Raw genomic sequence first — 17,291 nt, 5'->3', positions numbered from 1 at the left:
TCCGGGAGGAGTATCGGGGGAATAATCCCACCCAAGCAATATTCACCAAAAGATACTTTCTTCAATAGCGTCAAGCTTCAGGTGAACACAAACCCGAGTTCGCAATACGGAATAAAAAGTAGTCCTGAACCATCTATAAGAAGGAGACGCCATGCTGGGTCCAGGCCTGAGACCCAAACCCTGGGAGAGTGTCTAAAGACAGAACCAATAAGAATCCCGACAGAACGGGTCGATTAAGCTCCACCCCTGCTGTTCCAAGCACACCCTTGGAACGTCCTCTTCAGATTCACTGATGACTGACCTGTAGAGGTCGGTGTGCTCGACAGAGACCCCCTGTGGCTCCCTGAAAGACTCCACTGTGTAACTCTGAGCTAGTGGAACTTAATAATGTCATCGTAAAAAAAAAGATTGGAAGATTTCCTCTTTGAATATACAGATGCTGCCCTACTTACGAATATTTAACTTACGAACTAACGGTACATACGAACATGTCTGCAAATTGCGTTTAAGTCGAAAAATGTTGGTAAGTTCGATTTTGTATTGCGCGGCTTTTTCCGAGTAGTGCTTCTTTACGCCGCTAATACCGACGCCTGGCGCTGTGAGGACTCCGCTTACCCAGGATCCACCTTCCTTTGCCCAGTTCGTTGTAGTGCGGAAGTGCGTGAACGTATCTCCAGTGCGCCAAGTATCTTTTTCATTTCTATCATTAAATATCTGGTACATCCATTATTCAATATGGTTGGTGAAAAGCAAAAGGCTGAAAAGTGAGGAAGGTGCAAGGAAGAGGCAAGCCATTTCATTTCAAACCAAAGTGGCAATAATAAAGAAGCTTGATGCGGGTGAGAAAATGGTGAGCGTTGCACAGGAATACAACTTGGATGGTTCCACCGTCAGTACTATTTCAAAACAGAAAGATGGAGCAGCAGGACCCAAATATTGAACGTTGCACAAAGGCTGCAAATCAATTGAATGATGCCATACAGTGCTACCGAATCATTTATGATGAAAAAAAGAAGAAAACTGTGCAATCGTAGTTGGATAGCTTCTTTCGGCCAGATTCTAGTAAATCTCTCTAGTGTATGTATACAGTACTGTATGTATTCTCTCCATTATTGATTTTTTTCAGTACAAACCAATGCCGGTTATTTATAAAAGCCTTAAACATACAAATGCACTTCTATAAACCTTCAATATACTTATATAAGCCTTAAACATACATTATAATACAAAATATAGCACTGAATCAACTTCAATTTGAACAATTTCAATTTATAAACACTTTCAACTTATGAACAAGCACTCGGAACCTAACTCGTTCGTAAGTAGGGGAGCATCTGTACTGCACAAATGTTTTTTTTCTTTTAAAGGCACCAACTCCAGGAGCTACAAGTAAAATACAACTGCACCTCATATCAGAAATGTTTGGTAGCCGTAGGGCTGGTTGCCTAGCATTTGCCGTAAAAACCATGTCTCACCGCCGCCGCCGCACTGGTGGTGCTCAATTATTGATATGCCGTGTAGCAAATGCAGATCTGTAAGAGTGAATTATTGAGAATGTGTACTATACTTGGGTGAGGAACGTTCAAAGTCAACCGCTTCCCCATCCCCAGAGGAGCCAGACAACTAATTTGAGACTGCTTCAAAGCTGTTTGGTATCAGTATCCATTCATTTCTGCTCGACTGGTGAAGGTGTTTAGATGTGGCGTCCCAATTCGGTCTAACAAGGAAGCAGAACACTGCCAATGACACTTGTCAAGCCAGCAAGGCAGAAAACGTTTGAGTATGGGAAGTTTTTCTACCTTTTGTCCTCCTTTTTAATGGCCTCCCATTGTGTACTAGCTCAACTCATCTCCCGTCTGCAGATAGGCAAAGACTGAAAGTGCTTTCACGCAGGCTTTAAGCGCAAAAGAAGGCCTGGCGGGGGTTTTTACGAGGCAACGCCGGCGGAACGTCTGACACAGTTGAAATAGTCCAAATGAAGGTCATTGTCCAGATATTTTATGAGCGAGGGAAAGTCGGAGGTCTGTTGTTTACGACCAGATTAAAATGCAGATAAAGTGTGTGTGACTGTCGAGTTATATCTCTGTTGCTGAAGTACTACAAAACTTTCTGAGGATGGAAGGGGTATCCAAGAGGAACGAGTTTCAATTCAGTTTTCTAACGATTCACGTTTAGGAATTGCACTGATTTTTAAAAGCCTTCCTTCCAATTTGTAAAGGATTTTGCAGGCCTTTTTTACGGTTAGCTTTTTTTCTGAGGGGAAAATGACACAAATTGAAAAAAACCTTCCAAGCGCTTGAGCCTATCTTGAGTCCAAAGATAACTGAAAATGATTGATCCCATCACAATCATTTGTCACGCAGAGACAGTCTCAAAGACAGCAGGTTAGACGGCTTCCTCATCTGACCTTTTTGGGACGTCAAGTGAAAACAATAGCACGCATTCGGCCGCCAAGCTCTGTTCGTTAAGCCAGTTCGTGATAGTAAACCAAAACGGTGCTCGGACTTTTGGTCGCTGGTCTTTTGGTCGCTGGTCTTTTGGTCGGCAGTCTTTTGGTTCCTTTTTGTTTGCCAGTCAAATGGTGACCGAGAGTTTACTGTTGGAACCAGCTATCGAAATTATATTCATGAGAGAGAGTTTAATATCTCAGAGAGAGAGTTTAATACAAGGGTGGGCAAACTTTTGGACCCGGGGGCCACATTGACTTTAAAAATTTGACAGATGGGCCGGGTCAGCACAAGATAAGATACATATAAAAAAAAACTACATGCGTTAATAGTACACATGAAACATAAACAGAAAAAAGGACTAAAGTATTAACATACTCATCACTTATCATTCAAGTAAAAAGTACAAAGTCAAGTCAAAAGGAATGTATTAAGAAATAATAAAATGTCATTTAAAAAAAGATAGAAGGGCTGGAAAACACCAAAAACAAATAAGAGTGGACAGAGCTACTGCCACTGGCTTCTGTGTGACTGCGCCATCTTGGGGTAAAAAAAAAAACATTATTTGGACAACATCGGCGGGCCGGATTAAAAGGCCTAATGGGCCGGATGTGGCCCGTGGGCCGTAGTTTTCCCATGTCTGGTTTAATATCTAATTACTGTTTAATATCTAAGTAATGTTTAATATCTAAGTACTGTTTAATATACAAGTAATGTTTAATATCAAAGTACTGTTTAATATAGTAGATATTTGGATATCAAACTCTCTCATGAATATAATTTTGAAAGCTGGTTTCAACAGTAAACTCTCTGTCACCATTTGACCAGCGACCAAAAGACTGGCGACCAAACGTCCAGTCACAAAACCAACGATCTACGAAGTGAGCGGCACGTCAAGCGTGAAGGAGATTGGCGGCTGACATTGCCCTCATCACTCATTAGGGCGAAACAATGTATATGCCATAGTGGCCATTAAAAGTTCAGTAATTTGTGTAATATTAGTGTAGCTCACAGTATGGCGGGTGATTAATTGCGATTTACACAACAATGGGTCGTCCATGATTGTGCTTTTCCTTTGGCACTGAGGTACATAATCATTTCACTTTGATTGTAGCCGAATCCCTCAGCTGTAACAGGCATAACTGCGTGGTATTTAATTGGAGATGAGTACTACACATACATTACACGCACAGCCGGAGGGCTGCCGGTACATCTCATAGTGTATATTTAACTCCATAATGTCTTGTTACTGGCACGCTCACAATTCTGCACTAAGATATTGCAGTATGGCTTTTCTACTGTCCAATTGATACTTTGCTGTTTATTTTTTAAGGCGGGGATGAGGCACATTTTGTAAAAGATCGCATTTTCCCTGGACGGGTTGAGTCATGGGTCACCGGGATTGGGATTGTCTCGACATTTCTCACTCTTCTGCATTACGCTGCCATTACGAAACATTTCTATCCTTACGCATTAAGGCATCAAATGTACTTGAAGTGCGATCTTGAGTTCCCGTCTTTATAAAAGCCTCATTATATTCCATCTAAGCCTACTGTGCACAAAGAAGGGAGTCCGGGTTTTGCTTCTAATGGCTGCCGTTTGCAAATTCAAGAAAGAGGAGGGCATTACCAGCAACACCGTCCCTGTGTTTTATTCCCATTGTAATGTCATCCACGTTCTCCATTTTCAAAAGTATCATGAGACAGAGTGAATGCTATCGAAACCCGCACTCTGGAAATGAGGCTTGACTTTTTCGGGGCATCTGAATGTGTGCCAGCGACTGGGCAAACTATGGCAGGCGGGCCACATAAGGCCCCATTAGGCTTTTTAATCAGGCCCGCCGACGTTGTTCAAATAATGTTTTTTTATTTTATTTTATTTTCCCCAAAATGGCGGCATCATGCGGAAGCCAGTGGCAGTAGCTCTGTCCACTCTTATTTGTTTTTTGTGTTTTTTACAGCTTTTTTTAAAATTCCATTTTAATATTTCTTAATACATTCCTTTTTACTTTACTTTGTACTTGATACTCATTACTTTAATGATGAGTGATGAGTATGTTAATACTTTAGTCCTTTTTTTCTGTTTATGTTTCATATGTACTCTTAACGGATGCACTTTTTTATATGTATCGTATCTTGTGCTGACCCGGCCCACCTGTCAAATTTGTAGAGTCAATGTGGCCCCAAGGCCGAAAAAGTGCTCGGACGTTTGGTCGCCGGTCTTTTGGTCGCCGGTCAAATGGTGACAGATAGTTTACTTTTGAAACAAGCTCTCAAAATTATATTCATGAGAGAGAGAGTTAAATATCTAAGCGAAAGATAGTTTAATATCTAAGTACTGTTTAATATCTAAGTACATTTGACCGGCGACCAAACGTCCGGTCATGCAAGGTCGAAAGAAAAACCTTTGAAAATGTTATGGATCATAGACATTTCTTGGAAATTCTGCCAAAACATAATCCACTTCTCGTAATGCCAAGTTGCCTAAAATGACAGGAAAAATCTGGAACATAGTTTGCACTTCTTGGCATGGAAGTGCTAAGCCATAACCTTCCTTCTTATAGCACAACAGATCAATGGCACACTTTGGCTCCCTCCGCAACTTCAATTTTGAGGTGTCTGTTGAGTACAGACACGACAGATGTCAGAAACCTGAGCGTAGTGACAAAAAGCTGCACCCCACTATTCGACTCCTGTGCACACACAGTTGAGCGCATTCTGGATTTGAAGCCGTTGCGTCTCCTTGTCAACCTCAGGAGCAATGCTGCATGTTATTACACGTGGAAAAACAATAGGGGTGGATCTTAGTGTGAGTGTGTGTGTGTGTGTGAATCAACCGGTGTGTTTGCTCCCCTCCCGCTGAGGCAGAGGCCAATTTGCATTAGCTAGATAAAGGGGATGAGTTCGAGATGGAATCTCAGGGCGTACGAGCCACGCCGACGCTCGCTGCACACCGGGGGTTCGCCGCTAAGAGTAAAAAAAAAAAAGGCCATTGTGTCACCTGCGTGAGGGTTTGGCAGCCATTTTATCACGAGCGGCTATGAAACCCAAATCTCCCGGCACGCTCACACCCGTGTCAGCTCATCCTGGGCTTTGTTATGTCAAGAGCAGCCAGACAGAACCCATGCAAACAATGGGACTGTATCTTTCATAATTTAACACATAGTCCAGGGGTGGGCATACTTTTCGGCCCGTGACCGAACGTTAGGTCGCCGGTCTTTTGGTTGCCATTATTTTGGTTGCCATTCTTTTGGTTGCCAGTCTTTTGGTCACCGTTCTTTTGGTCACCTTTCTTTTGGTCGCCATTCTTTTGGTCGCCGTTCTTTTGGTCGCCGTTCTTTTGGTCGCCGTTCTTTTGGTCGCCGTTCTTTTGGTTGCCGGTCTTTTGGTTGCCGGTCAAATGTACTTAGATATTAAACAGTACTTAGATATAAAAGAGTACTTGGATATTAAACCGTACTTAGATAGTAAACCGTATTTAGATATTAAACAGTACTCAGATACTAAACAGTATTTAGATATTAAACGGTACTTAGATATTAAACAGTACTTATATATTAAACAGTACTTAGATATTAAACAGTATTTAGATATTAAACAGTACTTGGATATTAAACAATACTTAGATATTAAACAGTACTTAGATATTAAACAGTACTTAGATATTAAACAGTACTTAGATATTAATCAGTACTTGGATATTAAACAGTACTTGGATATTAAACAGTAGTTGGATATTAAACAGTAATTGGATATTAAACAGTACTTAAATATTAAACAGTACTTATAAGTAATATTAAACTCTCTCTCATGAATATAATATTGAGAGCTGGTTTCAACAGTAAACTCTGTCACCATTTGACCGGCAACCAAAAGACCGGCGACCAAACGTCCGGGCATCCAACCTTGTAACGACTCCACTTCGGCTTTGCCGTGACAAAGCGATGGCAGTCAATAATTGCCTGTTATTCGCATCTGCTGTCGTCGTGGTAACAAGAGGATGCCCGAAAGCCCTCGACTATGATGGCGGTCGGTGCCGGAAATCAGAAAAAAAGGCTTTAATGAATGTTTTTAATCTCAAAATGCTAAGAGGTTATCGTTTGTAGACTTCCATCAGATGACTTTTTGTAGTTTGACTTCCTCTTCATCTCTCCAGCTCTCCAGGATGCCAGTGGAAGCCTGCGGTCAGTACTCCACCTGTAGCGAATGTCTCGGTTCTGGAGATCCTCACTGTGGCTGGTGTGTCCTTCATAACACGTAAGTACAATACAATACAGTACATTTACTAGATTTGAAATCTTCTGTCCAAAGTCCAGCTGCCATTTCACTGCAACTCAGCTATTATAAAATGCTTGCCAAACTCGCCATATGTCACCTCGCTTGCTGTTGCCCTCTAGGGATAAAGTGTCACTCGTACGTCCCCTTTTTATCTTTTTCTCACTCACTCAGTGGCAAAAAGACCTAAGCCACTCTTATGCAATGTTCCCTCTAATTTTTCTTTGGTCTGGGCAGAAAGACAACCTCTCTGACTGCACTGAGTACCAGTTTGAGCGACATTATCATTGCTCGCTATGGGTACACTAGTATCATACCTGCCATAAGCAGGTGCATGTCAATGTTCTCTCTAATTTTTCATGTAAAAAGGCTGTAAAACACAAAAAAACAAGATTGGACAGAGCAACTACCACTGGTTGCCGCGTAAACGGCGCCATCATGGGGAAAGGGGTAAAAAGAAAATTGGATTTTATTTACTGCGCGCCATATGATTGCTGCTGTGCAGAGAAGACGAGAGTAGTGCGCACATGCGCAGCTTAAAGGGAACATTGCTCCAGTGTAACTTGTATATATTTATTATACTTTGGCTAGTGCGACTTATAGTCCGAAAAATACGCGGGCGTTATTCTTCTCCATGTCGTGTCAGGTGCATGTCAATGTTCCCTCTAATTTTTCATGTAAAACATGCTGTAAAACACAAAAAAACATAAGAGTGTACATAACTACTACTTCTGGTTGCCACGTAAACAGAGCCATCATGGGGAAAGGGGTAAAAAAATGGATTTTATTTACTGCACGCTATATGATTGCTGCTGCGCAGAGAAGACGAGAGTAGTCCGCAATTGCGCACGCTGCTCTTATGTCAAGTCACCAGAACCTGACGTGAAAAACGTGGTAACTAGCATGCAAATGTCCAATTTGTAGTCTAAGCTGTTCACTTTCCAGCCTAGCCCCCATTCAACTTGAAGCCGGTCCGTCCGGCGTCGACGTCTTTCCATCTGTCGCTTGCATTCGCACTCTTTGCCGCCAGCTGTCAAACTCCCGTCTCTCTACTGGGGAGGGTGGGAAGGGCGGTTGCTTGATTTCCCACTCCGCCGCAAATTGAAAATGGCTTTCTCGTGTCAGTGCTAGCCCTCGGGTATAGCTTGCACGTCGAGATGTGTGCGAGTGAGTGTGTTTTTTAGTGGCCTGCATTTAGCACCTCCATCCCCGCTGGTGAGGAGAGGACACGGCGAGGGCAAAGATGTGAGAGGAGCATATTGACCAAAAAACTGGAGGAAAAATGGGGCTGAGATACAAAGAAAAGACAAGTAGAAGGATGGAAAGGAAACGTGTGAACAGAGTGAGAAACTACTCAAAATTGGTCTATTTTTCATCATGTATATTTTGGCAAGATAATGCAATCATTTTGGGTATATTCCTTCGTTTATATGTACCGTGTTTTCACGACTATAAGGCGCACTTTAAAGTCTTAAATTTTCTCCAAAATAGACAATACGCCTTATAAACGAGTTCGCCTTATATATGTAAAAAACATAAAACCAAAAACCATCACTGTCGGATATTAAAAAAACACAAACGCCTGAACTGAAACAATACTGTTAAATATGCAGATGCCATCTTAGTTTACAACATCTCCCATCATATCGCTCCTCCCCCACAAGATTTTATACAGAAAAATCCAAAACATCAACAATGGCTGGCTCTAGAGGTGACTGTGTAGTGAGTGAGTACTTCATACCTGGAAGTCAATAGCAATTACCGTATTTTCACGACTATAAGGCGCACCTAAAAGTCTTAAATTTTCTCCAAAATAGACGGTTCGCCTTATAATACAGTGCGCCTTATAAAACAGTGCGCCTTATAATACAGTGCGCCTTATAATACAGTGCGCCTTATAATACAGTGCGCCTTATATATGGAAAATGTCATTCATTGAGGGTGCGCCTTATAATGTGATGCGCCTTATAGTCATGAAAATACGGTAGTTTTATAAAATATGAAGGCAATCAAATTGTGTCATGAGTTTTAAGACCTGTTTTTTTTTATTACTATTATTTTTTTAGATATATTAAGATTTTTTTTGGGGGGGAGGGGGGAAATAGAATGGAGTCACTGAATTTAAATGTCATTATTCTTTATTTTATTGCGACAATACACTCCCCTATTTTGGCTTTGAAGTAGTTCAAATTGTATAAAGTGGTAACTTGAGATAAGAGCTTCATTCTTTCTGGGACTGAGCTCGTATGTGGATTTACTCATAAGTCAAATGAACGTTTCCCATAGAAATGAACTAAAAACAAATTAATTTGTTCCAACCCTCTGAAAAAAAACACCCAAAACTGGATATTGGATTGGTAAAACATTTTTATTTGTTCTAATTTGCCGTCTATTAACAAAGGAACAATAACTAACGATTTAATAGTACTAATGTGTATCTAATAGTACTAAAGATTGGAAAAAAAAATATTTTGTTCTAATTCACCAACTATTAAAAAGTAACAATAACTAATGGTTTAATAGTACTAATGTGTTTAATAGTACTAAAGATTGGATTTTTTTATTTGTTCTAATTCGCCATCTATTAACAAAATAACACATAACTAGTGGTTTAATAGTACTAAAATGTTTTTAATATTACTAAAGATTGGCAAAACATTTGTATTTGTTCTAATATGCCATCTATTAACAAAGTAACAAATAACTAGTGGTTTAATAGTACTAAGATGTGTTTAATAGTATTAAAATAAGATCTTAATGAACTTGGATTACAATGCAGACACACTCTAAAATACGTTTAATCTAACTGTACACTAGACTTAATTCTAATTTTGTTTTAAATTTGTATACCTTTCTTCTCCCGGATTGGCTCTATTTGCCCCGCCTCCACCCTGACTTTCAGATGCAACATATCGAGGGTTGTTTGCTTTTGTCTTCCCTTCAAAATAGTCCAAAAATGATGCACACAAATGTCCTCACAGTAGGATAATACACGACTACTTGCCAACGAGAAGTAGTATATACACTCATCTCGTATTAGCACTGACTAACGGTAAAAAAAAAAACACTGAAAATGTGCTCATAGAGACATTAAACAAGTATTTTTCTGATCTTATTAGCAGCCTCTTGGATACTCGTATATCCAATTTTCTCAAGATAAATATTTGCCCGAAATTTAACTGTTATTACGAAGTACCACTGTATACTTTTTAGAGTCTGATTTGAACTTTTGAACGTGTGTATGTGTGTGCGATTCCTTGTCTTTTTGCCGCTATGTAAGCGTGTTTGTGAGAAGCCTATTAACGCCCTGGTCATGCTCCTGGCCACGCGGCAAATGGGTGTCCACAGATTGCCCTGTCACACTTAGCCTGATAGAATCTGCTCATCCTCTCAGGCTCCACTTCACAACCACCCATCAAATTTGTGACTGCGCAAAGAAGCCTCCTGCGATTGGAAACAGCTCCAAAATGGAATCACTTGTGTTTGGCCAAGTAGTCTATTTGTGTGTCTACCATATGCAAAAAGACACCCAATTTAATTCATTTCTTGAATTGAGGCCGCCATTTTCACGTGAACGGACGCTTGGTCGCCAGTCTTTTGGTTGCCGGTCTTTTGGTCGCCGGTCTTTTGGTCACCGGTCTTTTGGTCGCCGGTCAAATGTACTTAGATATTAAACAGTACTTAGATATTAAACAGTACTTGGATATTAAACGGTACTTGGATATTAAACGGTACTTGGATATTAAACAGTATTTGGATATTAAACAGTACTTAGATATTAAACAGTAGTTAGAAATTAAACAGCACTTAGATATTAAACAGCACATAGATATTAAACACTACTTAGATATTAAACAGTACTTAGATATTAAACACTACCTAGATATTAAACACTTCTTAGATATTAAACATTACTTAGATATTAAACAGTACTTAGATATTAAACATTACTTAGATATTAAACAGTACTTAGATATTAAACTCTCTCTCTCTCTCTCTTAGATATTAAACTCTCTCTCTCTTAGATATTAAACCCTTTAATATCTAAGAGAGAGAGAGAGTAGATATTTAGATATTAAACTATCTCTCATGAATATAATTTTGAGAGCTGGCTTCAACAGTAAATTATCTGTCACCATTTGACTGGCGACCAAACGTACGGTCACGTTTTCATCAGTGGAAGCCATTTTTAAAGTTGGAATGTTTACTTGAAAGTGTTCAAAGTGAGTGTCACGCTGCTGTTTCCCAGTCAACCTTGAAATCACCCCGCCTGTCTTTTCTACGCTTTCGATCAGCATAGGCTTTATTTACTCTATAGATTGGTGAGGGGAGCTCCCAGAGCCGAGGGGAAGAGGAGAAAGGCAATCAATAGGGAGGAAATCAACAGGAGTGTGTGAGTGTGTGAGTGTGTGTGTGAATGTGTGAGTGTGTGTGTGTGTGTGTGTGTGTGTGTGTGTGTGTGTGTGTGTGTGTGTGTGTGTGTGTGTGTGTGTGTGTGTGTTGTGTCTGCATGCTTGAAGTCATTGTCCTTGACAAGCACTCAGCGTTTATGGAGAATGGGCCTCAACACTCCCTCCTTGCTTTGACTTCCAATGCATGCAAGTATAACATAAACATTCCTTCCTATGGATGCGTTCCTTTCTATTCAAGCACTAGCCTCACCTGTTTTGATTCTCCTCATTCTGCTTTCAAAATGCTCCATCTGATGCTTTCTTTTTCTTGGCGCTATCTCGTAGTTTTCAAGTGGTACTTGAGTGCAAAAACAATCTATGCACGCATGCATGCAATCAGAACATATCTAAACAGACTCATGCATCTAAATAAGCGCATCCCATGATAAAAACACTAATACAATAATCCCTCGAATATCGCAGGCTCATCTATCTCTCTCTCTCTCTCTCTCTCTCTCTCTCTCTCTCTCTCTCTCTCTATATATATATATATATATATATATATATATATATATATATATATATATATATATATATATATATATATATATATATATATATATATATATATATATATATATATATATATATATATATATATATATATATATATATATATATATATATATATATATATATATATATATATATATATATATATATATATATATATATATATATATATATATATATATATATATATATATATATATATATATATATATATATATATATATACATATATATATACATACACATACACACATACATATACAAATATGTACACATATATATATACAAATGTACACATATATCTACAAATTTGTACACACATATATATACAAATATGTACACACATATATATACAAATATGCACACATATATATACAAATATGTACACACATATATATACAAATATGTACACACATATATACAAATATGTACACATATATACAAATATGTACACATATATACAAATATGTACACATATATATACAGATATGTACACATATATACAAATATGTAAGCACATATATATACAAATATGTACACATATATATACAAATATGTACACATATGTACACATATATACAAATATTTACACATATATACAAATATGTACACATATGTACACATATATACAAATATGTACACATATATACAAATATGTACACATATATACAAATATGTACGCAAATATATATATAGAAATATGTAGAGAGAGACAAATAATTTAAGTATTTTTAAAATATCTGTTAGGTAAACCCTTTTTTTACTGACAAAATGGTACAAATGTACAGCAATACTTAATGGCAGTCATTCTGAACTACTTCCTATGTTTTTATTTTTAAAACAATACTCTTTTCTTGGCTGACATCCATCTACACTCAAACTCTTCAGACCGTTTACCTGGTGAACGCACCTTCAGCATTCAATAATGCCAGTCTGTCAGCTGTCAGTCACGTCAGTGGCTAACGAGGCCATCAAGCCCGCCGTGGCGCGTGACGGGAAGACAGATTGGACGCCGCACTCGCTCCTAGTCATTTCTATTTGGATCAATTAACACATTTATGCCCACATCGTTTGAATCCTACTTTGCGTATTTTGAGAACAAACCTCCTCTATGCTTGCTAGATTTCTTCTCTGGACAAACGTTGGTAAGCATCGATCGCTTCACGCTTGAAGTCTTCTTCTTGTTTGTTCGAGAGCTTCTTGTCGGTGCAATCAATGCCAAACCAATAGAGGAGTCTGTTTTTACACACTCAGAATAGAAGATAACGGCCATTTTTAACCTTTAAAACACCTTTATTTTTGTGTACCGTATTTTCAAGACTATAAGGCGCACTTAAAAGTCTTAAATTTTCTCCAAAATAGACAGTGCGCCTTATAATCCAGTGCGCCTTATATAGGGAAAAAACAGAAAACCAAAAACGAAAAACCACCACTGTCGGATATTAAAAAAAACACAAACGCCTGAACTCAAACAATACTGTTAAATATGCAGATGCCATCTTAGTTTACAAAATCCTCCATCATATAGCTCCTCCCCCACTGCAAGATTTTATACAAAAAATCCAAAACATCAACAATGGCTGGCTCTAGAGGTGACTGTGTAGTGAATGCTTCATACCTGGAAGTCAATAGCAATTACCGTATTTTCACGACTATAAGGCACACTTAAAAGTCTTAAATTTTCTCCAAAATAGACAGTGCGCCTTATAATACAGTGCACCTTATAATACAGTGCGCCTTATAATACAGTGCAGCTTATTGGATTGGATTGGATTGGATTGGATAACTTTATTCATCCCGTATTCGGGAAATTACATTGTGGCAGGTAGCAAGAGGGTGATTAGACAGAATAAACAGCATCAATCATTAAAATCATCAAATCATTAAAACATAAAAGCCGCAAAACACAAAACGAACAAGAGTAATACAGTGCGTCTTATAATACAGTGCACCTTATATATGGAAAAATGTCATTCATTGAGGGTGCGCCTTATAATGCGGTGCGCCTTATAGTCGTGAAAATACGGTATATGCTTCATTGTTTCGAGATGCTACCCGAATGAATGAAACCAAGTTGGAATTCCACAAAAAAACTACATCAACCTGTCCAACTGAGTAAATAGCATTGATCACTGTGAAGAAAATCGGCAATGTTAGTCCACTGAAATGCTCTTGTAGATGTTTAATTACGTTTGTGGGCTTTGGATACAAATCCATGCAACAAAGATCAATAAGAAGGGTTACACTGTGTTTGCATACACGGTGTAAAATGGCCATATTGTTTTTCGACAGGGTCATCAATGCGTCTCAGCTGAATCAATACCGAGGCTACTGTTGTACTCAAAACACATTAAAGTACTTGGTTAGGATGGAAGGATATAGTTCATTATTCACATCAGCTTGTTTGCTTAAGCATCCTTGTGATGCTATATTAGTATGTCTACAATCACGGGAACCATTTTGATGAAGAGAGCCATAAACAATTGATATTTTCAAGCATTATTCCTTGAGAGCCATAATTTTAAAGTAAAAATACATGAAAATGTAAGCATTTATTATTCATTTCAACACTTTGAAAGTAAAAAAAACGTCGGAATTCTTTTGAGAACATTATTTCACTGTTGCTAATCAATGAGTTTCAATGAGAGTGTGCATGCAGAAGAGTCTAATGCATTAATGTGCAAAATACGGCCCGCGGGCCACATACGGCCCCGTTAGGTTTTTTATTCTGGCCCGCCGACGTTGTCCAAATAATGTTTGTTTTTTTTCCTTGAGATGGCGCCGTCAGTCATGGAAGCCAGTGGCAGTAGCTCTGTCCACTCTTATTTGTTTTTCATGTTTTGCAGCCCCTCTATATATTTTTAAAATTACATTTTAATATTTCTTAATACATTCCTTTTTACTTTACTTTGTACTTTATATTTTTTACTTGAATTATGAGTGCTGAGTATGTTAATACTTGAGTCCTTTTTTTATGTTTATGTTTCATATGTACTTTTAACGGATGCACTTTTTTATATGTATCATATCTTGTGCTGACCCGCCCCATCTGTCACATTTTTAAAGTCAATGTGGCTCCCGGGCCGAAAAGTTTGCCCACTCCTGGTCTAATGAAGAAAAATTATGATTTAAAAAGGCGCTAGAGATAGTTTTGGCGCCACAGTTGCCACACAGGTTCGCGGAGAGCCATATACACCCATCAAAAGAGCCACATATGGCTCCCAAGCCATGGGTTCCCTACCCCTGTTGTAATGCATTTTCTTAAAAATATTGACATTCATATCCTTAGATTGAAATAGACTTTTAACACCTGTTGTAATGCATTTTCTTTAATAAATTGACATTCATATCCTTATATTGAAATAGACTTTTAAAGCCTGTTGTAATACATTTTCTTTAAAAAAATGACATTCATATCCTTATATTGAAATAGACTTTTAACACCTGATGTAATAAATTTTCCTTAAAAAATTGACATTCATATCCTTAGATTGAAAGACTTTTAACTCTTGTTGTAATACATTTTCCTTAAAAAATTGACATTCATATCCTTAGATTGAAATAGACTTTTAACACCTGTTGTAATGCATTTTCTTTAAAAAAATGACATTCATATCCTTAGATTGAAAGACTTTTAACACCTGTTGTAATGCATTTTCTTAAAAAAATGACATTCATATCCTTAGATTGAAATACTTTTAACACCTGTTGTAATGCATTTTCTTTAAAAAATTGACATTCATATCCTTAGATTGAAATAGACTTTTATAATATTGTTAACTCCCATTCCAGGCAGATGGAGTGGTATAATATCAAGAAGGGCTCCGCCTTAGCGGCATCTTAAGGAGGCATCAGTGGCCTGGTGTAAGCCAGACAAATGGCCTAATAAGTACACCACACATGCTCACATAGACCAAATTCTCCATTAGATAGTTCCCTCACTGGACTCATTGTGTATGTTTTTACTTCCAAACCTCATCATAGCGTCATTAAGAGCAGGCATAAGACAATTACATCACAGCAAGCTGGTGTTTGTGGTAGCTTTTGTTCTACTTATTGTACCATAAAGACAAATGATGAATATGTTCCATTCTAAGTGTCAATTTCCCCTTGATTGCTGCGAGGGGGATCAAGAAATGGCTTGGACTCCAAAGTGGGGTCATGGCTAGTGGGCCAAGTAATGACTCTCCCATGAGGCCTTCCATGCGTGTTTGTGCTATGTGGACCAGCGCTTATAATGATAGTAGTGCATCATGTGTGTATTTCTCTCCCCGTGCAGAAAGGTGTGGTACAGTAGGACAAAAGCCATATGGATAGCTTTTCCCAAATGGCAACATTTTGCAGTACAGTGTTCCCTCGGTCATCGCGGTTAATGGGGACCGGGACCACCCGCGATAAGTGAATTTCCGTGAAGTAGGGATTCCCCCTTCAAAAATGCTTAATTTGAATATAATTTTTAAAAAAACACCTTTTTAATGTTTATTATTTTATTTTATTTTTTTACCCCCCTGTATACAGTACACCATATAGAATACGGGTAGAGAGAGAGTGAAATTCATGTTATAACAAAAAAAAACTGTAAATTATGTTGTTTCGATGTAATATTTATATAGTTATTAATTTTTTTCCCCCAAAAAATCCGCGAAGCTCTGAGTCCGCGGTGGCTGAGCCGCGAAGTAGCGAGGGAACACTGTATTTCGTCAAACAAGCTCTCACCAAATTCTGGATGTAAACCAATATTTTGGTTTGGATTACATTAGAACTTTATTTCATCTCATATTGAGGAAATTTCATTGGTGGCAGTAGCAAGACAGACACAGAAGACATTGTAGACCTAGTTTTAAAAAAAATGGTTTAATCGTTTTTTAAATGACATTTTAATATGTCTAAACCGCCACCTCTACCTGCACTTGGCATTGACTGTTAATGCTAGGGATTCAAACCTGCCTCCTCCCCAAAGGGCCCGCTCTACTTACACGTATAGAGCCACCATTGTTTTTCAACACATAGCTATGTCCATGCATTGTAATGGGAATCCACTTGTGAGGGAAATCTGAGGAATGTTCCCAACAGACCCATGAATAACACTTTTTGTCTTCCTGTTTTTTTTTTTTTTTTTACAGGTGCACCAGAAAAGAGAAATGCGAGCGCTCGAAGGAGCCGCGCCGCTTTGCGTCTGACATCAAGCAGTGTGTTCGCCTCAGCGTGCACCCCAACAACATCTCCGTGTCCCAGTTCAGCGTCACGGTGAGCCCATGTGATTAATCCGTGACCGGACGTTTGGTCGCCGGTCTTTTGGTTGCCGGTCTTTTGGTCGCCGGTCTTTTGGTCGCCGGTCTTTTGGTTGCCGGTCTTTTGGTTGCCGGTCTTTTGGTTGCCGATCTTTGGATCACCGGTCTTTTGGTTGCCGGTCTTTTGGTCGCCAGTCTTTTGGTTGCCGTTTTTTTGGTGCCGTTTGGTCGCCGGTCAAATTATGACAGAGAGTTTACTTTTGAAACCAGGTCTCAAAATTATATTCATGAGAGATAGTTTAATATCTAAGTACTGTTGAAACCAGCTCTCAAAATTATACATATGAGAGAAAGTTTAATATCTAAATATCTACT

At 38.5% G+C, this 17,291-nt stretch overlaps 1 protein-coding gene across 1 annotated transcript in view; it reads left to right on the top strand.

Annotated features, from left to right (window-relative positions):
* The window catches only part of plxna4 (plexin A4), a 186,645-nt gene that overhangs the window by 124,894 nt on the left and 44,460 nt on the right, over positions 1 to 17,291 (top strand). The window contains exons 5-6 of the mRNA XM_077709697.1: positions 6,603 to 6,703; positions 16,809 to 16,932. Coding sequence (XP_077565823.1) covers positions 6,603 to 6,703; positions 16,809 to 16,932 — 225 coding nt within the window. The remainder of the gene's footprint in view (positions 1 to 6,602; positions 6,704 to 16,808; positions 16,933 to 17,291) is intronic.

Source organism: Stigmatopora nigra, chromosome 23 (assembly GCF_051989575.1).
Source record: "Stigmatopora nigra isolate UIUO_SnigA chromosome 23, RoL_Snig_1.1, whole genome shotgun sequence".
Taxonomy (NCBI): domain Eukaryota; kingdom Metazoa; phylum Chordata; class Actinopteri; order Syngnathiformes; family Syngnathidae; genus Stigmatopora; species Stigmatopora nigra.
This window is presented reverse-complemented; position numbering and strand designations above follow the sequence as displayed.